The sequence below is a fragment of the Halichoerus grypus genome, chromosome 11 (assembly GCF_964656455.1).
Source record: "Halichoerus grypus chromosome 11, mHalGry1.hap1.1, whole genome shotgun sequence".
Classification (NCBI taxonomy): Eukaryota; Metazoa; Chordata; class Mammalia; order Carnivora; family Phocidae; genus Halichoerus; species Halichoerus grypus.
This window is the reverse complement of record NC_135722.1, coordinates 5,169,746-5,194,900: the sequence shown is the minus strand read 5'-3', so window position 1 is coordinate 5,194,900 and position 25,155 is coordinate 5,169,746. Positions and strand designations below refer to the sequence as shown.

The following is a 25,155-nucleotide window of genomic DNA, read 5'->3' as shown; positions in this document are numbered from 1 at the left end:
TAGATCAATGGTTCTCAGCTGGGGGTGATTTTGTACCCCAGGTTACATTTGGCAATGTCTGGAGATATTTTTGCCATCACAACTTGTGGGGTGCTTCTGGCACTTTAGAGAAGGTGCCAAACATCCTATGATGTGCAGACAGGACAGCTGCCCACAACAAAGAATTATCCAGCCCCAGATGTCCAGTGTCAAGATCGAGAAACTCTGCAGTAGGGTTCACCTGCATGTGATGAGAAAAATAACACATTAACAGATAAAGGGGTTTGGTCAAGAAGAGCATGTGACTCTTGATCTTGGAGTTGTGAGTTTGAGCCCCACTTTGGATATAGAGATTACTTAAAATAAATAAACTTAAAAAATATTAACAGCAAAAAAAAGTAAGAGATTTCTTCATGACCGTGGGCTGGGGATGAATTTTGGTCCCCAGATGAATGAACTTTACTACATCAAAACTGAGGGTTTCTCTTGTCCAATGATGGTTAGTGTTTATCAGATTATCAGATGATATACTCGAAGGAAATATTTGCAACATCTGATGGGGTGGGGGAGGACCTGTGGTTTATAATGTTGGACTTGGAGTTCCCACTAATCTTTCAGAATCCCCGCAAAACCACAAAGACCACAAAAAACCAACACACACACACACACCATCTGGCATGAAAGTTGGAGACATCTGAAGTGAGTACCATAAAGAGCTTCTATGTACCAAATAATAGACCCCAACATTTATAAAGTGAAAGCTGATGGGAGGCAAGGACTTTGGGAGCTGGAAACAACAAATCTCAAATTCTGCAACAGGAAGATAGAGAAGGTGCCACCCTTTCAATTGCTCTCGGGACATTTACTATAATAGCCATATATCATGGCTTAGAGAACGTTTTAGAACATTCCAGAAGAAAAGAGAGAAATAGGACAGACACCAGTCTCTCATTATAAAGCAATACAATGAAAAATAACAAAGCCAGGAGACAGAAAGACCCTAATGCTTATAGTTAACGATATTAATTTATAATAGTTATGTATTATAAATCTCTCTTACAATGTCACATGTCAAAGAAGAAATCAAAACCAACATTGCAAAACTTCTAGCAAATTATGATAAAGAAGCACCATATTTCACTTCTTTTACCCATTATGATTTATTCTCTACAATACTTCATTAAAGAGTTCAATGATTTGAACTCAGAATTTATATAGCCAAGAGGCAACCACGTGTAACAAAGAATTGGTCTGAAGTCTTTGCACTGAAGGCCATACAAAGTCTCTTGCTTCAGGGAAGTAAGAATGAAAATAAACAAACAAATACATAACTCCCTAGGCTCCAGAATCTTTTTTTATTTTTTAATATTTTATTTATTTATTTGACAGAGAGAGAGATAGCGAGAGCAGGAACACAAGCAGGGGGAGTGGGAGAGGGAGAAGCAGGCTTCCCGCTGAGCAGGGAGCCCATTGTGGGACTCGATCCCAGGACCCTGGGATCATGACCTGAGCCGAAGGCAGCCGCTTAACGACTGAGCCACCCAGGCGCCCAGCTCCAGAATCTTAATAGAAAATAGCATCAACAGTTAGGGAAAGTGTAGGTGTTAACATATCATGGAAAACAGGTCTTGTGCAAATATGAAAATTAACACCCAGGACTTCTGTATAGATGATTTTTATTATAAACAATAAAATATATGTAATGTCTCAACTACACAACTTTCATGTTGAAAGGGTCTCTAACATGAGTTGCTTTAATATTATGAAGGAAAAAAGTTTAAGAACCTCACAGTGGAAACAATCCAACACTGACAAATCCTAGCAATCAAAGACATTCTCTCTTAGTTAACGTAAAACAAGGACAACTCATAATTACAGAGAGAATGTCCTAGCTGTGGGTATTATGAGACAAGCCAACTTTCCAGACCAAAAGGCACTCACAGCTAGGGATGAAATGAACTCCGAACTGAGCCAGACAACATGGGCTGGTTCCTTAACAGCAGTTACCTACTGTTCACTTGAGCAGCCCGAGGACAAAGCAAACACCAAGCAGAAAACATTCCCTTCTTTTTAGACCTGCCACTCACACCACATGTACTGGCCACCCTCATCACTGTTTTGGTCAAGCTCAGAAGCACCTGCATGTCTTGATTACACTAGCCTGATAATTAGTCCTGCTATCAGGCATGGCAGGTCCCCCACAACTTGTTCTTCTTCAAAACTGGCTTGGCCATTCTTGGCCCTTTGTTCGTCTATATAGATGTTATTTTTATTTTTTTAAAGATTTTATTTATTTTTTCGACAGAGAGAGACACAGCGAGAGAGGGAACACAAGCAGGGGGAGTGGGAGAGAGAGAAGCAGGCTCCCCGCCGAGCAGGGAGCCTGATGTGGGGCTCGATCCCAGGATCCTGGGATCATGACCTGAGCCGAAGGCAGACGCTTAACCACTGAGCCACCCAGGCGCCCCATCTATATAGATTTTAGCATTAGTTTTCCCAGTTTCATGAAAAGCTTTGATGAGATTTTGATTGGGATTCAAGTGTACTTATAGATTAATTTGGTGAGACATGACATCTTTACGATATTAAGTCACCCCACTTGGTAAAGCCCCCTGGGCAGCTGAGGTGCTGGATGGAGGTAAAGGCAGTATGGGATTCATGGAGAAGGAAGGAAACCATAAATACTGGCTATGGTTGCAGCAACAGAGCCCCCTCCATATGTCCTTTGTGGCTCTGAGTTTCATATTTTGGGAGGAAACTGTCTTTGTGAGGTGCAAAGTGGTCATGGGAGGAAGAATAGATAGCTCAGGGTGCCTGGGTGGCTCAGATGGTTAAGTGTCTGCCTTCGGCTCAGGTCATGATCCCGGGGTCCCGGGATTGAGTCCCACGTTGGGCTCCCTGCTCAGCAGGGAGCTTGCTTCTCCCTCTGCTTCTGCCTCTCTCTCTCTCTCTCTCTGTCTCTTGTGACTAAATAAATAAAATCTTAAAAAAAAAAAAGAACAGATAGCTCAGTCTGTTTCCAATAATACACACTCAAGAGGTTTTTCTTTTCTGTTTGCTGATTAACAAGATAGGGCATGGCATTTCTAAAAACCGAACACTTGAGGGATGGGGAAGAGGAGTCCAATGTTTGTAACAGCTTGGGATTAGTTGAGGAGTGGGTAAACTCTTCCTGGTGCCTGTCATCCCAAATAACCATCAAGGGTTACACTGGGCGAAGCAGAGACAAGAGCTTTGGTGTGAAGGGACAAAGGGGCTGTAGGCAGGAGTCCAAGGAATGACGTGGAGATGGGCGAAGGACAAACATGGAGATGCTCCAGATCCTAGACCTGATCTGCTGGGTATCTGAATGTGGGTCTGCTGCCAGGGAGGTGCCAGGAAGGGTGGGCCGAAAGGACTGTACTGGTGCTTGGGACCCGTGCCCAACTGAGACCTCACAGGTCCTCCCTAGTGGACACTGCAAACAGTGTCCAGTGCTTCAGAACCAGTAACAGCCAAAGAGGGACCCTGACACATTAGCAGGCTGACAGGGAGTAGTTCTTATGTCAGGACGAGAGTCTGTAGAGCGTGCAAGACTCCCCATGCTAAGATGCATAGTTAATTGTGCTGCTTGCCTCAAATGCACTCACCTTGTCCTATGTGTAACCCACCAGCCATGACTGATTGACTTTATCTTCTAACGTTTATTTATTTTATTTTATTTTTTTAAAGATTTTATTTATTTGACAGAGAGAGTGAGAGAGCACAAGCAGGGGGAAGCAGTAGAAGGAGAGGGAGAAGCAGGCTTCCCGCGGAGCAGTGAGCCCGATGCGGGGCTCGATCCCAGGACCCTGGGATCATGACCTGAGCCGAAGGCAGATGCTTAACCGACTGAGCCACCCAGGCGCCCCTCTTCTAACGTTTAAATTAATGGGAAAAAAATTAGAGAGATTTCTAGTTCAAGATAGCAGAGTACAACCTGAAATCCACCCCATCCTTCTCAAAAACATTAACATCAGAGAAGAAAAAAATGTTAATATTAAATGCCACACAAATATGAAAAGAGAATTTTCTGTGTAGGCTTGAAATAAACCTCTCTCTGAATGGGGGGAAAAAACAACCAGGAAGAAACCCACAGCCTGGGATGGGAGCTGAAGGCTTATGTCTTAGCCAGAAAGCAGGAACACAGCCAGACTGAATGCACAGGGCTTGGGGCCAGGTCCTCGGTCTGTACTCAGCTCTGGAGAGCAAAGCTGAGAGTTCCCCAGCAGTCTCCACCAGCAGGATGAAGCAGGGGCCCAGAAATGCCTTCCCTGCCAGGTCACAGATGGGGGCCAACCCAGAACACAGGAGTACAGAGTTTGGGAGGGAAGGAAGTACAGAGGGGAGCAGTATACTCTGTGTTTTTGTTTCATATTCAGCAGGAAGATAGACATATTAGTCAGCTTTTTGTTGGAAAAAGAAATTTATGTATGACTGTTAAAAATGTAAGGGTAACTACTAAGAATAGAAACAAAGTGTGTAACTTCCAAAACTATCATGGAGGAGAAAGGAATAGCACAAAGAAAACTCAGTTAATTCAACAGAAGACAGGAGGAGAGAGGGAACAAGAAATAAAGAGAAAGAGTGCTAACTAGAACACATACTATAATACGGCAAGGATAAGTCTCAGTGGCAATACCAATAAACGTAAAGGGGCCAAACTTTTTTTTTTAAAGACAGACACCAATTGGATTAAAATAAAACAAAATGAAATTTAATTAGATGTTGTTTTTAAGAGGCATTCCTAAAAGAAGAGAAAGATTGGAAATAAAAAGAGAAGAAAAAAATACCAAATGCAAATAGAAAGAAAGCCTGTGTAGCAATAGCAGTATCAGAGAACCTAGGCCTCAAGGCAAAATTGTTACAATAGACTGGAGAAATATTTCATATTAGAGAAAGGAACAATCTGGGATGCCTGGGTGGCTCAGTCAGTTAAGCGTCTGCCTTTGGCTCAGGTCATGATCCCAGGGTCCTGGGATCAAGTCCCACAGCCCGCTCCTTGCTCAGCGGGGATCCTGCTTCTCCCTCTGCCTGCCGCTCCCCCTGCTTGTGCTCTCTTTCTGACAAATAAATAAATAAAATCTTTAAAAAAAAGAAAAAGGAACAATCCATCAAGAAAATATCCTTTAAAATACGGCTCAAAAAACATGGTTCAAAATTAGCTCAAGGAAAGAAACAACCATAGAAGAAATGGAAACCGTGATCAGATCACCCCTAAGCAGAGGTCCCAGGTCCAGCTGGTCTTACCATGAATTCTAGCCATGCTTCAGGAAGGGAGCATTTTAACCCTCAGCAAACTCCTGCAATGAATAGGAAAAGGTGGAAAGTGATCACGTCATTTTAATAGAACTGGACAAGATCCCCTGGAGAAAATGTAACTATAGGCCACCCTCCTTTATGAGCACTGAAGTAAGAACCAATCCAACATTACAATGAAAGAATAATACAGTGTGACCAAAAGGTTTGTCCCTGGAATAATAAAAAATGAGAGCAGCAAACACGTACATAGCATTTACTATGTGCCAGGCCCTGTTGTAAGGCTTTACAGAGATTAAAACATTTAATCATCGCAATGATACTATGAAGTACAGAGAAGTCAAGGAGCTTGCCAAATGCCACACAGCTGATAGGCAGTAGAGCCCAAGATTTAGTCCCAACTGGCTTCAATCTGTTCTCTTAGCTGCCTCACTCCGCCACCCCTTTAGGTCAACCATAGTTTAATAGATTAGAAAAAAGATTGATTTAGGGGCGCCTGGGTGGCTCAGTCGTTAAGCGTCTGCCTTCAGCTCAGGTCATGGTCCCAGGGTCCTGGATCGAGCCCCGCATCGGGCTCCCTGCTCTGCGGGAAGCCTGCTTCTCCCTCTCCCACTCCCCCGCTTGTGTTCCCTCTCTCGCTGTCTCTCTCTCTGTCAAATGAATAAATAAAATCTTAAAAAAAAAAAAATTTAAAAAAAAAGAAAAAAGATTGATTTAATTAAGAAGAAAGAAGAAAAACAACATGACCATCTGAGATGTAGAAGAAGCATTCAATGAAACTGAGCACCCCATTCGTGATGACACTGTGCCTTGAAAAGGAGCTTCCTTAGCACGATCAAGGTCTCTACCAAAAGCCTCAGCAAACCTCATACTTACAGCGTGCCAAGACAGTTGTCACACTTACGCTCCACCTTGAGATAAGAAATGGATCAGAGTCCTCTGGAAGTTTTCTCTTCCTGTTGATGGGAGGGGAAGCCCATTTCCAAGGTGCCTCTGGGCAATCAACCAAGCCACGCCCAGATCTGAGAGGGCAATTCAAATTTTATTGCCAGGACCCTCCATACGCAGAGTTTGTTAGCGAGCTATTTGGTGGTTAATTCCTCAGGATGCAGCAGGTGTCACGAAAGATCCTCCGAATGATTGGGGCAGAAGATATTCTACTGTAGAGGAAGGCAACAGTGTTGGAGAGAAGCCTAGACAGATACTCTTGTGAAGGTTTCGAAGTTCCAGCTTTATCTGAGAAGGTTTCAAGGTATTATTGTTTACAATTCCATTTCTTTTGGCGTCTGCATCACCGATACTTTCCTGCAGCCCCTCTGCCTTTCTGTTGAGAAGCAGCTACCGCTTATTAGGGGGAAAGCAGTTAGACACGCGCCGGAACCCCGTGTCTGAGTAGCCGGTGGAAAACGGCTGCCCTCAGGAAATCTAAAGCGTGGGAAACAAAAAGGAGAAACCATTCTAACAAATGGAATTGGGGACTTGAATATTACGTTTTTACATACTTTCATTCAGGCCACGTCCCATATAAGGAAGCCCACTACTATTTAAACTTATTCCGGGACGCCTGGGTGGCTCAGTTGGTTAAGCGACTGCCTTCGGCTCAGGTCATGATCCTGGAGTCCCGGGATCGAGTCCCGCATCGGGCTCCCTGCTCGGCGGGGAGTCTGCTTCTCCCTCTGACCCTCCTCCCTCTCATGCTCTCTGTCTCTCATTCTCTCTCTCTCAAATAAATAAATAAAATCTTTAAAAAAAAAAAAAAAAAAAAAAAAACTTATTCCGAAGCTCTTAGTTGGTGCAATAAGAAAAAGAAACTAGAGTATGTCAATTAAAATTCAATAATAAAAAGAGAGAGAGAAACTAGACACCTAAGATTAGAAACTAGACACCTAATATTAGAGAGAAACTAGACATCTACTATCTACAAGATAGTAGACTCTCATTATTTTTCAACACGATGACCATCGGCATAGAAAACAGAAAAGCTTCGACAGACAAACTTTTCTATGATAGGGGAGTCCATTAAGGGATCCAGATCAAAACTAATAAAGGCAGGGGCGCCTGGGTGGCTCAGATGGTTGAGTGTCTGCCTTCGGCTCAGGTCATGATCCCGGGGTCCTGGGGTCGAGCCCTGCATCGGGCTCCCTGCTCCGCGAGAGGCCTACTTCTCCCCCTCCCTCTGCCACTCCCCTTGCTTGTGTTCCCTCTCTCGCTGTGTCTCTCTCTGTCAAATAAATAAATAAAATCTTTAAAAAAGAAAACGAATAAAGGCAAATTCATAGTGCTCTATTCACAAACAACAACCAATTAGAAAATGTTATTAAAACAGGGATCACAAAACATAAAAACACAAGGCATCATATAAAATTCCTATATTTAAAAATGTGCACAATTTTTAAAGAAAAAGTTCTAAATGTTTAGTGAAGAACCTAAGAGATCTGGAAAAATGAGGAGTGACATCACATTTCCTGGGTGGAGAGACTCCATATTGCAAAGATGTGGATCTTCTCCAAATTAATCTGTAATCCAGGGCATTTAGCTAAACAATCCTTGTGCATTTGCTGTGCGTCCGGCACTGCTCATATACGGTTCTCCATCCCAGCAGATGCTCCTTTAGGGCATATGTTATCCTAATTTCCCCCTAGAGGGAACTGAGGCACCAGTCACAGAATCACACAGGTCATGAGTTGTGAAAGCAGGATTTTGAATCCAGGTCCTTAACCTTGAAGATCTGGTGTTACCTGGAGATAATCATGTTTCTAAATCTATTTGTAGCCACATGGACTCTTCTCAAAAATACAGTGTTGAATGAAAAAAAGCAAGGTGAAAAATCGTGGCTTAGCGAGAAATCATTACTACAAGTAAAAAGCACCAAACGCTCATATTTTTTTCTGCTGGAAGTGCATGTACAAGTAAAGGCATTTTTTTTTTCTTTAAAGGATTGGAAAACAATTTTGGATTCAATAGCATTTGGCTGAGGGGTGGAAGGATTTTTGTGTTGTTGTTGTTGTTAAGGTCTAAATTTTTAAGGATCGGTAGATGCATATGCTACTGTGAAGTGTTTATAAATCACCTAGAAAACAGAGTGGAAACAAATGATAATGGGGATTAAGTCAGAGTGTCGAAAACATGTTACTACTTTCTTTTTGTTTTTCTGTATATCTTAAATTCCCAACAAAGGAAAAAATACTGATTTTTTTTTTCATTTTTCCAGATACAAAATTGGATTACAATACCGAGTAACCACCTCCCTTGAGAAGCTCTGTGCTGCGGGTTGGAGAAGAGAGAAGATGCGATAGTGCCATTGTCACACCGGACCTGTGGCAACAGTTGATCAAGTGGTAGAAGAAAACTCCCCGGGAAGGTGACATTCAAAGGGCTCCTCAGGAGGAGGAGGAGGAGCGGGAGGAAGATGGATCCTCTGGGGCAAATCCAGCTTGTGTGGGTAGAACTGGAACTGGAGAGGTCAGCATCTGATCTTGAATGCCAGGCCAGGGGGCTTGGGCTTTGTCCTGAGGACACCGGGGAACCACCAAGGGTCTCAGGCAAAGGAGAGACAAAATGGATCTGACGTTTAATCCCACTCATTCCATGGTGTAGAGAAGGAATCGGAAGGGCTGAGATGCGAGGTGAGGCCGGGAAACCTCAAGGATGCTTTGGAAAATTCCAGGTGAAAGCTGACCGGTCATGGCCATGGGACGGGCAGGAGGACACAGGAACAAGAGGCATTTGGAAGGCAGAATTGGCTGGACGCAGTGGCTTCTGGTCTGGAGGCTGGTGGGCGAGGGGGTGCTCTGGATGGGTGGGGACTGGGTGAGGTCAGGAAGCCTCGGGCTGAGTTCAGGCGGCCAGCTGTTCTGTCTTGGGCAAGCCCTTCAGCGTTGCTAATACATTCTGTCCTCTTCTGAAAACGGGGGCTCATCATTCCTCCGCCCTGGGTTGTGGGAGGATTAAGGAGATTAAGACACATGGCAAGTGCTTGGCACAGAGCCTTGTACTAGATGAACAGGAGATCCTGCCCCTCACTCTCAGTTTCCCATCACCCCATGCCCAGCCATCCCCAATGGTCTTGTGTTCCCTTGACCCACTTAGACAGGGATGAGGAAGGAATCCACCCTCTGGCTCCATCCTGCCCCCCTTCTCCTGCCCCAGAGGGAGGGATCCATGGACTCAGGTCGGAGCCCCGGATTAGCTGTGTAATCCCCAGCTCTGTCTGGGCAATCTCTTTCCCTGCCCAGGAGTGGGGGCCTGCTGGCTGGGGGCCAGAACTGCTGGGCCCTGGGCCTGGTACTCAGACCTCAGCCAAGGTGCCGATGATTTGGTGCCTTTATTGGGACTACCACTGACATCTGCAATGAGTGTCACACGTGTGTTAGTTGTTCTGTGCATTTGCGGTGGGGGGGTGGGGGTGGGGACAGGGCACCCCAGAAAGGAAGAAAGGCCTCGATTTGATTCCATCTCTACCACTAGGCAGCCGCATGCCCATGGACAAGAGATGAAACCCCCATGGGTCTCAATTTTTTTTCTCACGTATAAAGTTAACTCTGTTCCAGGCTGCTGTGGGGAGTATTTGAGAAAATAAGAACAGATGAGTTTGTAACTAGCAGGAGAGCAAAAAAAGGACGGCAACGGGACAAGAGAATAGAGGAGCCGGAAAGAAAAGACTGAAAAGGTCATGCTTGTCACCGGACCAGGGTAACATCTCACAGCCAAAGCGTGCCAGCGAACTGAAAAGACAAGAGCAAATCAGTCTTCCGAGACTTCCAGAGAAAGCAAAGGACGCATGACCTCCTCATGCCCGGGGAGCACAGAGTAAGGGGAGGACAGTAAAGTCCCAAGAAGAGGAGGTCCTGGGCAGGGGCTGCGTGGGTGACGTTGTCTGGGCCTGATGACTCTGCCGGGGGAGAGGCGGAGTCCTTAAATGCCAGGGGGGGCTGGCTGTGAAGGCTGTAGGGGCCACTCCAAGATTTCAAGCAAGAGTGTCAAGTGCCAGGCTCTACTGATGGGCTGAGGACAGAATTGGCTGGGAGAGCTTAGCACCGCGGGCAAGAGGACGTGCCACTCACTGACCATCTCCACCATCTCCACTCTCTCCGCCTCACCCCAACCTAAGACCTCCACCAACTATCCCCTGCCTGCCTCTGGAGCTGTCCCTGCTCTCTGCCCCTACTGAGCAATACTTCCCTGAGCCCTGGGGTGCCCAGAGTGGGGCTGGGGAGAGATCAGTCAAGGCTTGGACTAGGACAGAATAATCACAACGCAGTCATGACGGTCGTCGGGCCGTAACCAGTCTGATTTCTCCTTGGGCCGTACACTTGTGCATACAACAGGTGCACATTAAAGGCAGAACCTGTAGAACGTGGAAGACACCAGAACCCAGCAGAAAGCGTCACGCCACGTTTGTTTACTTGGGGTGTAAAATAAAATGGACATTAAAAGAAAAGAAAAGAAGAGAAAGTCTGGGGTCCGGGAGCACACGTGAACAAGCCGGACAGAGGAGCGAGAGGTTAAGCGCCGACTTGCAGAGGGTGGAGGGCGGGCCTCGAGGCCGATGGGACTACATTTCCCAGCAGCAGCCGCGCCAGACTTCCTCTTATGTGGAAGCGGGGCCGGGGGCGGGGCGAGAGAGGCGCAGGGCAGCTTGGGCGCGCAGCCGGCGCCAGGGCGCGTGACGTTTTTCCTATGCGCCGCCTAGCGTCCCCAGCGCGCCGGTTCCTGAGCTTCGGGGCCGTGAAGGTGACAGCGGGAGGTGACTGAACGGTCTCCCGCGATGCTGGCGACACGGCGGCTGCTCAGCGGGTCGCTTCCCGCTCGGGTGTCTGTGCGTTTCAGCGGCAACACGGTGAGGCCCGGCCTGACTCCGACCAGGGGTGTCCGAGGGCCCGGTCTCGCTGCAGTGCCTCTGCGCGCGCCGTCTCCTCGGTCTGTAGTGCCTTCTAGAGAACCCTCATTTCCCCAGCCCAGCAGGAAGGTTGCCGCTCCAGCCTAGGTGTAGAGGGGAATGGGTCCCAATGGAAGGCTGACTTCCCCAACCCTCCGGCTCCTTGGCTTCCCTGTTTAACAGCCGGGCGACATAGCGGAAAATTTTGCAGGTGGGAAGCGTCCTTGTCTCGTTCCTTCCTTGGCATAACCTTATGCAGGGTAAAGGTATCATTGCCCCATTTTACAGATGCAGAAGACAAGCTTTGGGGAGGATGTGCGTCTCCTGATGCCCCATCCAGCGTTCTGCTCCCCGTAATGACTTTAAGGGGATGGGAGTCTGGAAGCCAGGTACCCTTAGCCCTCACCTGGGGTGCTTGCCACTGGGTGACGTGGAATTCCAGACCCCACTTCTCATCAGTTTTATCTGAAGTGGGTCTCCCTCCATCACCTTGTATCCCAGCCCAGTGAAGCGTTCCTTTTCCATCAGTGAACACATTTTGTTTCCAGCAGAGTTAGTAATGTAAGGCCCTGGTCTGACCAAGTTTTGGTCCAGCAGGATAACCAGGCAAGTGAATGGACACTTCACACTGGGCGCAGGGAGATGGTATGGTGCTGTGGTTCAGGCGTGGGCTTTGACTACAACAGACCTGAGTTCCAGTTCCATCTACTGCTTTGGTTGTGTGCCCCTCCATAAGTTCTGTTTGTTCTTAACCTCAGTTTCCTCCTCTATAACAGGGGAAATCATTCGTGTCTCAAGGTTATGAGGATGAAATGGGGTTTTGGAGGTCAGATGCTTAGCCTAACGCCTGCTAATCAGGAAGTGCTTACTAAGTGGTGGTGGTAGTATGATGCCACGGAGGGTTCTGAGGCTTAGGCCCCTAACCTCTTCTCAGCCCAGCCCCATCTAATCGGGGGGACCCAAGAATCTGTAACTTATGGCCAGGCCCTTCATGGCCCCAGAACTGTCCTGGGACTCCTGACCCTTTGTGTCTTCAGACAGCACCCAAGAAAACCTCATTTGGCTCGCTGAAGGACGAAGACCGGATCTTCACCAACCTGTATGGCCGCCATGACTGGAGGTGAGATGGCGGTGTCCTTAGCTCGGTGGGTGGTCCTGGAGCAGAGCCTCCCCTTCAGTGCCTTTCCCACTCTGTCCAGGCTGAAAGGTGCCCAGAGTCGAGGTGACTGGTACAAGACAAAGGAGATCTTGCTGAAGGGGCCTGACTGGATCCTGGGTGAGGTCAAGACGTCCGGCTTGCGGGGCCGTGGAGGTGCTGGCTTCCCCACTGGCCTCAAATGGAGCTTCATGAATAAACCCTCAGATGGCAGGTGTGTGTAGGGAGGCAGAGCTGGGCTTGCAGGAGAAGCCTTGGAGGTAGCTGTGGCTTACCTGGGCCTTGGGGCTGTTTCCTTGGAAACTTAAGACTGAATGAATGGGAAAATGTCACCAGAGCTCAAGTAGGTGGGACTTAGTTCTATCAGGTCTTCCTCAGGGGTAGCAGAATCAACACAAGATTTTGACTCAGGCATTGGTCAGTTCTGCCTTCTAATTATATAGTTTTGTGCAGTCTCCTGGTCTTTTTGAACTCAGTTTTCTTTTTTGTAAGTAGATATTATATTGTGCAGGGATTAAATAGATAGTATTCGTACAGCTTTTGGCCCTCACATTGATGGCGCATAGGAAGCAAATGATAGACGTCAGCTGCTTTACCTCCTTTTGACCCCAGAGGCATGGCAGAGGTTCAGGAAGGTTCTGTGTGACCAAGAGCAGATTCTGGGCTCTTAGGAAAGCACAAGGGGACATTTGGACCGAGCAGAACAAAGACCTTTCCTGTGGTCATAGCCATCCAAAGATGTAATAGGCAGTGAGCTCTCTGTCATCGATGGTGAGCAAGCAGAGCCCCTGGGAACATGTTGGGAGGACAGGGAGGGATTGGCTATCAGAGGAGACCTCTTTGAGGCCTCCTTGGGTGGAGTGGGGTGGCGTGTGGTTGAAGGCCCAGCCCTGGTGGCCCTCTAGCCTCACTGATACGCTGGCACCCACAGGCCCAAGTATCTAGTTGTGAATGCAGACGAGGGGGAGCCAGGCACCTGCAAGGACCGGGAGATCATGCGCCACGATCCCCACAAGCTGGTGGAAGGCTGCCTAGTCGGGGGCCGGGCCATGGGCGCCCGTGCTGCCTACATCTACATCCGAGGGGAATTCTACAATGAGGCTTCCAATCTGCAGGTGGGAAAGGGGAGGGGCCTCCGCAGAGGGGAGGGTGCTCAGTGTGTGTGGCCCCCAGAGCCACCTCCAGGCTCTTTCTGTATGTTTCAAAGCCTCAACTTGGGAGGCTTTCAGGACTCTGTGACTCCTGGGGCAGGGGTGGGCTCGCAGGCATTTTTCCTGCAGAAGGGTCAAGGGGTCATTTCAGCCATTCTGAGCTTGGTGGCACCTGCAATGATGGGTCTAGGGCCAGAGTCCCACACCATTCTATTAGGCTCTTGCCTTAACAGTGAGGAGGGATACGGGAACAGCGCTGGGACAGTGCCTGGCACATAGTAGCAATTATGTATAAGTGTTATTGCTACATATTTAAAGACCAACCTCAAGGGTCTTTTCCTCTGTTGCAGAAGTTGTACTCGCTCATTATAAAGATAGGAAACCGTACCGTACACAAATCTTCCACAGATCCACTATCTGTAGGAAACTGCTTATTAAAATTTTCATGATTTCCTCAGCCTTTCTTTTAAAAATACATGTAGTTGGAGAATTTGTTAAGTGTTGTTATTACAAAAGTAGCACACACATTGTAAAAGTCGCCACCCCTCTCTCAGAGCATCCTCTGCTCATGTCCAAGGGGAGCTTTGCCTGGACTTTGGTGAACATGGGCTCCTGGGCCTGTGCCCCTCCCCACCACACAGTGTTCCTGGGCTGGCGGGAGTGGTGCCCTCACATTCCTGTCCCACAGGTGGCCATCCGAGAGGCCTACGAGGCTGGTCTGATTGGCAAGAATGCCTGCGGCTCTGGCTATGATTTTGATGTGTTTGTTGTGCGTGGAGCTGGGGCCTACATCTGTGGGGAGGAGACGGCGCTCATCGAGTCCATCGAGGGCAAGCAGGGCAAGCCCCGCCTGAAGCCACCTTTCCCTGCTGACGTGGGTAAGAGCTGGCCCGATCCTGGGCCTTGTGCTGTGTCCTGTGGAATCCCATCTGGCTGCAGGTCCCCGCTGGTCATTCTTAGGGGATTTCTGAGTTCCTTCTGGCCTGGGGGCCAGAGCAGGGTGGGAACAACATAGAGGCTCTGCCTACAGCCCCTCATGCCCCCATGTCAGACAGCCAGCTCCTCTCCAGCCCTCCAGGGACCAGGGGGAGGGGGGTGAAAAGGCAGGGCAGTGCCTGCTAGAGTTCGGGGTCTAATCGGGGATGGGAATGACAAAAGGGTGAAGGGGAGCTGGGTCACAGAGCAGGACCCTAGGACAGACCCCACTGCTGGGAAACCTGATCGAACCTGTCCCCGCCCTCTGGTGGCCACCAGTCCCTCATCCCATTCCTCCACAGGAGTGTTCGGTTGCCCCACAACCGTGGCCAATGTGGAGACAGTGGCTGTGTCCCCTACCATCTGCCGCCGTGGGGGTGCATGGTTTGCCAGTTTTGGTCGTGAGCGCAACTCGGGCACCAAGCTGTTCAATATCTCTGGCCACGTCAACCACCCTTGCACCGTGGAGGAGGAGATGTCTGTACCGCTGAAGGAACTGATTGAAAAGCATGCTGGTGAGGCCTGGGGCCACTCAGGGCCGGAGCAGGGCAGGAGCAGGGCAGGATGGCCGTGAAGAGAGCCAGGGTGGGATGGCCTCCTGAGGCAGCTCTGCACAGGGGCTGACAGAGGTCCTGGGGTCAGGACTAGGCAGCTGTGCTGGTCCCAACCCTGACCATCCATCCTTCTGGGGACTGACTATGGTCCCAGGGGGTGTCATAGGTGGCTGGGACAACCTCCTTGCTGTGATCCCCGGTGGCTCATCCACACCACTGATCCCCAAGTCGGTGTGTGAGACGGTGCTCATGGACTTTGACGCGCTGGTGCAGGCGCAGACGGGCCTGGGCACGGCCGCTGTGATTGTCATGGACCGCTCGGTAAGGGCCGCCTCTGCTCCCCACCCAGTCAGTACCCCTCCCTGGGGCATTGCCAGCTCTTGGTCCCAGTTCCTGTGACCTGAGATACAGTCAGGTGGGAGAGGAGAGAAATCGTCCCTGAGAGAATGCCTCTTGGGGTCTGGGCAGTGCCGGATGTCCGGGGTCGGGGAGGAGGCGGCCAGAACGCTGCCGGAATTGGGGGTGCTGCTGGGGGGCTGAGGCTCCGGCCTAGGGGCCTGCTCATTGTCTCTGGTCACCCCAGACAGATGTTGTGAAAGCCATCGCCCGCCTTATTGAGTTCTACAAGCATGAGAGCTGTGGCCAGTGCACCCCATGCCGCGAGGGTGAGCACCCGGGGCGGGGTGGGGCTTTCTCTGTGGCTCACCCTAGGCCTAGGTCGGGCACACGGGCAAAGGTTGGGTGGGCTCTGGACACTGAATGGACAGCTGCTGCTCCCCCGCTGGCCGTAGCTTCTCTCGGCCCCACCCTCCCCGTGGCCCACACCCTTGGAGTGCTATTCCCCACGCGCTGGCTGAGGATCACCGGGCCCTCTCTTGCTGCGGTGGCTGCAGGTGTGGACTGGATGAACAAGGTGATGGCCCGCTTTGTGAAGGGGGACGCCCGGCCAGCCGAGATCGACTCCCTCTGGGAGATCAGCAAACAGATAGAGGGACACACCATTTGTGCCCTGGGTGATGGAGCCGCCTGGCCTGTGCAGGTACTCGCTGCCCTGCTTGTGGGCACTGGGGTGGGGGTGCTGAGGGCTTAGGGTACTGGGATTTTCAGCTCTGCTTCACCGTGTCTGCTACTCGCCTCCAGGGCCTGATCCGCCACTTTCGGCCGGAGCTTGAGGAGCGGATGCAGAGGTTTGCCCTGCAGCACCAGGCCAGGCAAGCTGCCTCCTGAGCCTGCTGCCTTGTGCTGATGTCCATCTGTCCAGATGGCTGGACAATAAAGTCACTGCTGCCCACTCTCCTGATGCATCTTTTCTGTGGCCTTGCTCTTTACTCTGCCACTGTAGCCCATTACTCATGGAAGTCTATTTCCCAGACAGAGTTAGAGGCTTCCCATACCCCGCTTGGACCCCACTTGTGGGTGGGGATAGGTCAACTCAAGGTCATGTCATGAATCCACATCTTGGCTTCCTGTGGGTCAGTCTGGTCAGTCTGTCCTAGACCATCTTGAGCGCCCATCCCTCAGTGCAGATGGCAGCGGCGGTGGGAACGGGGCTTTCCCAGTGTGACGAGGGGAAAACAGTGGCCTGGGGTCCAGACCTGGGCCTGGCCCAGTGTGGGCTTCTGGAGGGTGGGAGCAAGGAGAACAGGGCCCAGTCTGCCCTGTGAGGTGATGGGCAGGGAAAAGAGCAGACTCTGTCTGGTCTGGTTTGCAGGTTTATTCTTGCTTCATGATTGGCAGTGGGGTGAATTTGAAAGGGGGGGTAAGGAAGCAAACAATTTGGCATGGGGTTGGGCACGGTGGGTGGGGCAGCTCCAGGTCCTCCCAGCTCTACGGGTCAGTTTTGGGGAGGGTGGTGAGCAGGGCCAGGCCAGGTACCCCTTCTAGTCGCTGAGCTCGAGGGGCGTGCCGTCCAGTGGGTGCCACAGCTCCAGTCGGCAGTCACTGCGGCCCAGGCATTCACACCAGTGCCGCTGGCGTTCCCCGCCTGCCTGGCTACTCAGCTGTACCCCACCTGGGTTGGGGGACAGGGGTCAGGAGCCATGTGGGAGCCCATTGGGTCCCTCACCCCGCTCCCCCGCATTCTCACCGATGAAGTCGTCAGCTGTGCCCAGGTCATAGTCCCATACAGACACCAGCAGCGTTTTCTGGGCCAGCTCCTCCCTCGGGCCTGCGTAGAAGAACTCCTGCAAGGAAGGGGGCAGAAAGGCAGGAAGGAGGGGGCCTTGAGTCCTTTACAGGTTCAGAGACAGGCTCAGGGAGGTGAGTTGCTCAGGTTAGGGGACGGGACTTGTGCTTTCTGAGTGAGACAGAACACCGACCTCCCCAACCCCAGAGCAGCTAGGACTGCCTCCACCTGACCCTGGCCTACCTCATTGAACTCGGGGTTCAGGGTCTTCTTCCGAACACTGGTCTTGTATTTAGATCTCTTCCCCACATTTGGACACAGGAGACTGGTTGGGGAAGATGGGGTCAGGTTAGGTGTGGCCCTGGAAAGGGGCTCTGGGGAAGCCCCACTGCCCACCTGCCTGTCCACCCATGTACACTCACAGGCGGACAAAGGGGTCCGAGTAGCCGTTGGCATCCATGGGGGCGAGGTGGGCGCAGCGCAGCACGCCCACCAGCAGGCCGCCCTGCCGAGAGCTGTAGCACAGGGACAGCAGGATGCGCCCGCGCTCCTCCCCTGCGGCCTCCACCTCCTCCTGCAGGGGTGGGGTGTGGTCAGCGGGTGCAGCCCAGAGCCCGCCCACCCGCCACTGTCAGCCCCCACGGGACAACTTGAGCTGGCTGCAGAAAAATCAGGGGCCAACAATTTAATGTCATGATTCTGCTTCCAAAAACAGTCACTGGCCTGGTGCCCTGGAAGGGAACTTCCAGATCCAGCGGCCCCTCCAGGGCCTGCGAAGGGGAGGGGCTTGCTCAGACCACGGTACTGGTCAGCCCAGGGCATCTTTGTCACGGAGGGGAAGGGCGCTGGTGTCTGAGTGGCACAAACATGCTAGGAGCTTCCTAAATGGCCTCTCACTAAGCGCCCATCGCCACCCTCCCCCGTGTCACAGAAGCAGCTCCAAGAGGCTGTTCTCTACCCGACTGACGTAGAGGTCACTAAAAAGCTACAAACCCCACCCTCTTCACCCCCCCACCGCCCAGGGGACTGAATGGCCTTTGCCACCCTCAGCCCCTGGTGCTTGCAAAGGACTTGGGGAGGATGCCCAGGAAGAACGTGCTTCTCCCGTACTTAACATAGGATTCAGTTTACAGAAAGCCTAACCGCCTTGCTCACATTCACTTCTCAGTAAAGGATATTCCATAAGCACCGGCCTGGCGCAGTGGTGCTTCTGTGTTGTGGGGCTGGGACAGGAAGTGCGCCTCTCAGGGGGCCTGCCCCACCTGGGTGGGACTTGCCAGCCTGGCCTTGGCTAATTGGCAGGTGCAGCAACTTGCGGCTCCACCAGGGGGCAGACAGCAGCACCTGGCCCTTCCGTCCTGGAGGAGCCGGGGAGGGCCTGCCCTCAGCCTTGCAGGTGCCTCGCCCCAGCTGAGCTGGGGGTGGGGTTGGGGTTCTGGCCATGCCTTTGGTCTTTGGCATAGGGCCCCCTGCAGTCATCTCTGCCTCCCGATAAGGGCCTGTCTAGGGCTACTAGCCCCAGAAATGGTACCCACAATGCCCTAGGGATCGACCTAGAAGCCAGGGAGCCCCACCTGCTGTCCATTCTCTCCTGGACCTTGACCTGCCCTCCCAACTTGGGCCATGGACAGAGCCCACCAGTTTCAGCGTCTGCTTCCACCTGGCTTGTGTGTCTGCTTCTGAGGGCTTTGCTTGTCCCAGTACCCAGTAGTTGCTCTGGGCTGCTCTGGCCGGGGTGTCACCCTCCCTGCCCAGGCACTGGGGTCTGGCTGTTCCCTGGGGCTACGAATGCTAGGGCCTGTGAGAGAGATGGCCTCAGTTTCCCCAAGCCCACCTGGGCCTGAACACACCTCCTCAGCCCACCTCAGGCCCTGCCTGATGCACTTCAGCCTGGGCCCCCAGGCCTGCCCCCCCCATCCCTGCTTGGTCCCACCGTCCTACCCACCTCCTCATACAGGGACATGCCACGGGCTGTGTCCAGGCTCTTGGGCCTCTTGGTCTGAAAGAGCAGAGAGCCTGGTCACCTTGGCCAGACATTGCCCAGGGTCCCCCTCCTTGCTGCTCCCCTTTCCAGCTTCCCCACCACAAGGATCTTGGTACCCACACCCCAACCTGTGCCAGCCCCACTCACCAGCTTCCGCTTCTCCAGACACACATTGAAGCTCCTGGCTCGATTGGGCACCAGCTTCCTCAGGGGCACCCGCAGCTCTCCCAGAGGAAGCGCCCGCCGCCGTCGCCGCAGCCGTGGGTCCTCACACACACACAGCCTGGTGGCCCCCCGGGTCAGCCCTGGCCAGGCAAGCCTCCCCCCACCCCCCACCTCAGCCTTGTCGCCTTGTGGCCCAGGCCAGGTCCTCACCGCAGAGTCTTTCGCCCAGCATCCTGGCAGGTGAAGCCATGATAGGTGAGTGTCTCCTCCCAGACAGGCCCCCTTGTGCCCCGAACCGTGCGGGTCCGCAGCTGGCTGGCCTGGGGGCAAGGTAGGGTAGATCAGGGCCTCCTTGGGCCCCAGAGCCCCACTCTGGCCCACCGCCCTGGTAGGCCCCCCATTGCACATCCCAGCAATGGGGAGCTCCATGCCTGATGTCCAGGTTTTGGCGGGGAGGGGCAGGGCAGGGCCAGGTGGGTGTTCCGGGCTGGGTGTGGCCAAGGGGCATCAGTAGGGGCCTGGGTGTCACCCTCACCTTGCTGGCCCCTGGCAGCAGATTGGCTTTGACATAGGTGTCCACAGAGCCCGAGGCAGGTGGCTTGAGACCCTGAGAAGAGACAATGAATGTGAGGCAGGCCTGTGGCCCAGGCCCTTTGCCCATAGACCCCCGCCCCCATCCTCACCTTGGCACGGTGAGCCGTGCAGTGCAGGGCGCTGTTGTCCGCGTCAAAAAGAAGCGTAAACTCGAGTGTTCCCAGGGCAGCTGATGGCAGGTGGCAGGCAGGGTCAGCTCCTACCTCGACCCCTGCCCCGTACCCCAAATGGCACCATGGCTCCTGCCCTGCCCCTCCCCGGTCGGATGCTTGGGATGCCCCAAACCCTACCCTGGCCAGGCCGGGCCAGGAGTGCTCCCCTGGTCCCCTGCCCCCACTCACTGCTGTCGTCTGAATCTCCCTCTGGCTCTGGGTCAGGCTGCGGCTGGGGTGCAGAGCGTATGGCCGGGGTCACTGCAGGGTGCGGCTCTGGGGTGCGCAGGGTGTGCTTAGCGAAGGGGTAGAAGTGTGGGAAATAGTCGGAAATGCGGTGGATGGGCCGGATGGGGCCGGGGTTCACATTGATGGCCATGTGCTCCTGCATGCTCACCCGCTGTGGCTGCCCCCCGCTCCCTGCCGCGGTGCCTGCCATGGGGGCTTGGACATGGGGGCAGGGACTCAGAGAAGCCCCCACGGCTGGAGACGGGGGGAGTGCAGCGGGCCAAGGAGCCAGGGTGAAGAGGCATCCCTGAGGGTGCTGAGGGGGGTCTTGGGTGGCAGCCAGGACCTGAGGACAGAGTGCAGCGTCAAAGCAGGTGGGGTGGGGGAGAAGTGGGGGGCTCCAACCTGAAGGAGGCCCCCGGGGTGCTGGTAGTTAGGCCCCTGGCTACTCACCGCTCTGTGAGCTCCTCCACCTGGTTTGGTTCGCTGAGTATAAGCCAGACTGGGGTGACCCTCAAGAGCAAGAGCCTGAGCAAAGGGCCTCCCAGAACCCGTGAGGGAGGGGGAAGGGGCGGGGCTCGGGAGGCTGGCACCTCTCTGCCCTCAACCCCAAGGGTCCCTTCTTCAGTGCAGGGGCTCAGCCGCCCACCTCCCTCACCCCCACTTCACACACTGTCAGAGTTATTTTTACCACCATCATGCGCCCTGCTCCCAGGTGAGGAGTCTGGAGGGCCAGAGATGACACAAGGGGTGTGAAGTGTGAGGGGCAATGGGAGGGGCCCGTGAAGGAAGGGGTAGGTGAGGCAGGCGGGATGCTGGGGGAGGGTGCACGTGGGGAGGTATGTAGGAGTGGATGGTGGTGGGGGGGACACTTTGGGAGGTGTGGAGGGGGCGCACGGGAGGTGGAGGTGACAGGGCTCCTGTGGAGCAGGGATGGGCGCCCAGGGAGGAGACTCCAAGGAGGAGGGCGTCTGCAATCTGGGCCTCTTGCAGCCCAAGCTTTACAAACACGAATCATATCACTTCAACACCTGTCTGCCCCTCTCCCAGCCTGGAACAAAATCCTAACCCACCACTGAAGCATGTCCCCTTGACACCCCATGGTGGCCCCTGAGTGGTGGAGCCCCTCCCCACCCCCACGTTGCTAATCTTGTTTCCTCGAACACCCCAAACTTTGTGCATATGCTGCTCCTTCTGCTCCAACTTCCCTCCTTTGCCCTTTGATCTGGCCTGCCCTTGCCCACCTTTGGTTTCAAGGTCACTCTGCAGGGGAATTTGGCTGGTTTTTTACCTACTCAGCCTTCCCTTCTCTCTTCCCATTGGTCCTTTGGGGACTGCCCCTTCCCTAGTCTCAGTCTAGAAGGTTCATCCTGCTCCCCAGTTCTCTGCCCACAGACCCTGCCAAACAATTAATTCCAGCTAGAGCAGGCCATGTGACAGGCTCAGGGAGGGCCAACGAAGTACAACTGGGTTAAACGGCCAGAGAGAGGAACTCTGTTCTCTGTTGATGGGATACTGGTGCTGTGCCACCCTACAGCTGTTGCCCTCCCCTTACCTCTCACCCCTGCAGAGTAGAGATTCTCCAAGAGTGAGGCCGACACAGTGCAAAGCACAGTAAGAGAGAGCCCCTGAGCCCCTGGATCCAGCCATGCCTGAAGGTAGTGTATCTCGAGTTTATCCTCTTTTGGCAAAGTCGGCTAGTGGGTGGAGTTTCCTATCACCTGTCCTGGCTAATACTGCCCAGTCCACCATGACAAGGTCAGATTGCTTACCACCTCTCTCTGGTCTACATAACTGATGTATAATTCCACTATTATCTGTGATTAATTAATATACAATCACATGATTACGTGGGACCTGCTCTGAGGTCTTCCCCAGGAACTGAGTCACGCCCAGAGGCCAGGGCAGCATCTGAAGATAAGGCCCCAGCATAGTACCTGGTGCATGGTAGGAGCTGGGCGTCTTGGAACTTTGCAGTAACAAGTGGGGCTCCTCTTTGGATTCCTGCAGCCTGGCACGGGGTCAGCTACACACAGAGGTGGGAGCAGGAACTGGCTGAGTAGTGGCTGAGTGTGGCCTCTAGAGTCAGAGAGGGCTTGGCCCAAGTCCTAGCTTGGGGTGACCTTGGGCAAGGTGTCTCTTCTCTCTGAGCCCTCGTCTCACCGGCCAGGGCCAGCGTTGGCCCCACCTCAGGGCTGTGGTGAAAGCCAAGTACCTGTACTTGATAAGTGCCCACTGGTCAGTGGGTAACAGCGTGATGGGACAGAGGCACCCCAGCCAGGAGGCCAGTTGTCCCATGGGGTCTGCCCAAAGTCAAGGCCCCAATGCAGAAGATGCAGCTGCCACAGAATTGGTAAACGCTCTTTATTCAGTCCGTGATTGGAGCTGGCCCGGCAGGGTGAAGGAAGGGGCTGCCTGTGGCCAGGCCTTCAGCCCGTCGGCCGCTCTGAGCTGGCCAGGCGGGGCTGGTAGGCGCCAGGTGCCAGCAGCTGCAGGGTGAACTCAGTGATGACGGCCGTGAGCCCCCAGACACGGTGGGGCCCGTGCAGGAAGACAGGCAGCGTGTAGCTGAAGTGGCCATGCTGGCAGAAGTGGGTATACCCTTGGTTCTGCGCCTGCAGCAGGTGGGCCAGGGGGAGTGCAAATACCTCGTCCACCTGTGGAAGGAGGCAGTGAGAGGGCGGATGGAAGACTGCTGTGGACAGAGCCTCCCCCAGTTGGTTGGCCCCCCGCCCTCCCCCCCACTCACCTCTTCAGGGTTCGGCCTGAGACTCTGGGGATCCAGTGGGCCCACACCAGCAAGCACTGGCACGACGCTGGCCTTTTGCTGGGGCAGGAGGGTGACAGGCAGTCAGGGGAGGCCTGGCCTTGGGGAGGGGAGCCTAGAGGGAGACCCCCACCTTTCCATCCAGAGCCCGTCAGCATTGGAGGCCCCTGCCCTTGAGCCCACTCCAGCCACGCTGACTAACTCAGGGCCCTCAAACTCGCTAGAGCCATCCAGCCCTCTTGGCCTTTGCAGACTGTTCCCTCCACTTAAAATAACCTTCCCTTACTTTTACTCCCCTAAAATCTCCCACTCATCATCCAATCCGTGCCTACCCTGTGAAGCCTTCCCCAACTCTCCTCCACCAAGCTGGGCAGAGCTGGCTTACCCCGAGGCCACCTCCAGCCCCAGAACTGAGCCTCAGGATCCCCGGTGAAAAGGAGCTAGGATACCCCTGGCCCTTCCCTGATGGGTTGTGTGGGGATGGAACAGGACCACCAGGCAGGTGTCTGGTGCTCCACCATGCCGTCTGCCTGCCAGAGGCCGTGACCACCCTCCTTGTCCCTGATGGTGGCCTCAGGGTCTGGCAGCCTTACCCTGTCGTGCACAGGCCGCAGGACGCCCCACACATGCTCCTCGGGCACAGTAAGGCCCAGCTCCTCGTGGGTCTCCCTTAGGGCTGTGTGCACCACATCCTGGTCAGTGGGGTCACATTTGCCTCCTGGGAAACTGATAAGCACAGGAAGCCTGGTCCTTGGTCTGTTGGGGCCTTGGTGGGTGGGGGTGACAGCTGTGGCAGAGGGCTAGTCACCCACCTAAGCATCTTCTGTCTCTGCCTCTAGTTTGCAGTGAGGCCTCGGGCAAGCCACATGACCTCTCCAGGCTCAGTTTACCCCCCTGAACGACAGGGGTAAGGGTGAGGCCCTGGAGTTCACACACGCAACTTTTGCCTATGGTGGCCCCAGTGGCGCTATGACCCTAGTGCGTCCCCAGTTTCCACCGGGGACGGGGGCGGGACCAGGGCGGGAAGCCAGGCAGCCCCGCCCCACGAGCTGCTTCTGCTCCAGGATCCGAATCAACCCTGAGTCGCCGGCAGGGGGCGGGGTCTTGCCTTTTTAGAGAGGCGGGCACAGCTCCGAGAGGTGTCCCCAGCCCGAGGTGGTGCGGGACGCTACTCGAGGGGTCCGGCGTGGCGACCGGACTGGAGCACCCGCGGCGCCAGGCTCGGCGCGGAGGGACGCGGGGCGCGGCTCTCCCCAGACCCGTTCCCCAGGGGCGGAAACCCAGGCTCGGAGAGGCGAAGCGCCTTGCTCAGGTCCCTCCGGTCCTCCCAGCAGGGACAGGAGTTCCCTGCCGGTGTACCTGACGTCACCCTTGTGGCTCCCGGCCAGGCGGCTGGACCGCAGCGTGTAGAGCAGCGCCGGGACCCCGCGCACCGAGCACAGCGGCACCAGCACCGCGGCCGCCGCGGGGCGCGCGCGGAGCCGGGCCGTGGCCCCAGCCAGCAGCCGCCGGCAGCGCCGCTCACCCTCCGCTGACAGGCAGTCGGGCTGCATGTCCGGCCCCGCGCAGCCGGGACACGGAGGGCGCCGGGCCTCGGGAGGGAAGGGGAAGGACAGCACTCGCACTCCGCGTCCCCTGGGAAGCTGGGCGGGGCCGCGGGAGCAGTCTCCTCGCCTCGCCCCGCCCCGCCCCATGGGGCTCCGAAGCCGCACTGGCTATGCCCCTTGGGGGCGGGGCCTACGCAAGAGGCGGGGCCTCAGCGGGAGGGGCGGAGCCTGAGGGAGAGGCCTGGCCTCCAGTTGGTGGGGCGGGGCCGGAAGGGGCGAGTCCCGATGACTTGGGTTCCGGCAGAGGGGCGGGCCTGGGCTGAGGGCGGAACTGGCGTCGAGGATGCGGAGGGGGTGCCTCAGAGCCCGTGGAGCTTCTCGCGTGGCGCGCGTCCAGCTTCCGGACCCGGCCCTTGTGACGGCGGGGTTCGGGAGTCGGGGTGTCAGGCTTCGAGGCTTTGCCGGGCCCCGCGTCCCTCCACGCCCGCGTGTGCCCGTCCCTTTCCTAAGGACCGAACGCGAAGTGCTCCAGGATGTTCGGAGTCAGCGTTTCGGGGATCCACGGGGCGCCCCTCCTGGAGGCCGGGGACGTCAGGGGCTGCGGGAGGAGTGCCCAGCCGGCT

The 25,155-nt window shown here is 54.2% G+C and overlaps 3 protein-coding genes across 3 annotated transcripts; 1 reads left to right on the top strand and 2 right to left on the bottom strand.

The window, feature by feature from the left end:
* The first annotated feature begins 10,920 nt into the window (after positions 1 to 10,920).
* On the top strand, positions 10,921 to 16,264 carry NDUFV1 (NADH:ubiquinone oxidoreductase core subunit V1). The gene is made up of 10 exons (XM_036069612.2): positions 10,921 to 11,095; positions 12,172 to 12,254; positions 12,334 to 12,504; positions 13,222 to 13,405; positions 14,130 to 14,319; positions 14,719 to 14,931; positions 15,125 to 15,291; positions 15,554 to 15,635; positions 15,864 to 16,009; positions 16,111 to 16,264. Exons 1-10 carry the CDS (start codon positions 11,024 to 11,026, stop codon positions 16,195 to 16,197), a joined length of 1,395 nt encoding a protein of 464 aa, XP_035925505.1. The 5' UTR covers positions 10,921 to 11,023; the 3' UTR covers positions 16,198 to 16,264.
* Positions 16,265 to 16,664: 400 nt separating this feature from the next.
* On the bottom strand, positions 16,665 to 22,433 carry LOC118521229 (double C2-like domain-containing protein gamma). Its single transcript, XM_078057723.1, has 11 exons — positions 22,156 to 22,433; positions 20,180 to 20,564; positions 19,928 to 20,007; positions 19,780 to 19,851; positions 19,455 to 19,564; positions 19,227 to 19,362; positions 19,041 to 19,094; positions 17,518 to 17,669; positions 17,339 to 17,420; positions 17,057 to 17,153; positions 16,665 to 16,981 (listed from the first exon to the last, which is right to left on the bottom strand). Exons 1-11 carry the CDS (start codon positions 22,162 to 22,164, stop codon positions 16,851 to 16,853), a joined length of 1,308 nt encoding a protein of 435 aa, XP_077913849.1. The 5' UTR covers positions 22,165 to 22,433; the 3' UTR covers positions 16,665 to 16,850.
* A 135-nt stretch (positions 22,434 to 22,568) lies between these two features.
* NUDT8 (nudix hydrolase 8) lies at positions 22,569 to 24,650 on the bottom strand. The gene is made up of 4 exons (XM_036069718.2): positions 24,345 to 24,650; positions 23,579 to 23,711; positions 22,968 to 23,045; positions 22,569 to 22,875 (listed from the first exon to the last, which is right to left on the bottom strand). The coding sequence occupies exons 1-4, from the start codon at positions 24,536 to 24,538 to the stop codon at positions 22,648 to 22,650; spliced, it is 633 nt and encodes a 210-aa protein (XP_035925611.1). The 5' UTR covers positions 24,539 to 24,650; the 3' UTR covers positions 22,569 to 22,647.
* Between the last annotated feature and the right edge of the window lie 505 nt (positions 24,651 to 25,155).

Coding starts and splice junctions, on each gene's coding strand:
- NDUFV1 (XM_036069612.2), top strand. CDS start 11,024: ATGCTGGCGACACGGCGGCTGCTCAGCGGGTCGCTTCCCGCTCGGGTG. Junction 12,255..12,333: donor TATGGCCGCCATGACTGGAG/GTGAGATGGCGG, acceptor CACTCTGTCCAG/GCTGAAAGGTGCCCAGAGTC. Junction 13,406..14,129: donor ATGAGGCTTCCAATCTGCAG/GTGGGAAAGGGG, acceptor CCTGTCCCACAG/GTGGCCATCCGAGAGGCCTA.
- LOC118521229 (XM_078057723.1), bottom strand. Junction 19,852..19,927: donor GCACGGCTCACCGTGCCAAG/GTGAGGATGGGG, acceptor GTCTCTTCTCAG/GGTCTCAAGCCACCTGCCTC. Junction 19,363..19,454: donor GCTGGGCGAAAGACTCTGCG/GTGAGGACCTGG, acceptor GGGGGCCACCAG/GCTGTGTGTGTGTGAGGACC.
- NUDT8 (XM_036069718.2), bottom strand. CDS start 24,538: ATGCAGCCCGACTGCCTGTCAGCGGAGGGTGAGCGGCGCTGCCGGCGG. Junction 23,046..23,578: donor TGCGGCCTGTGCACGACAGG/GTAAGGCTGCCA, acceptor CTCCTGCCCCAG/CAAAAGGCCAGCGTCGTGCC. Junction 22,876..22,967: donor TCAGGCCGAACCCTGAAGAG/GTGAGTGGGGGG, acceptor CTCCTTCCACAG/GTGGACGAGGTATTTGCACT.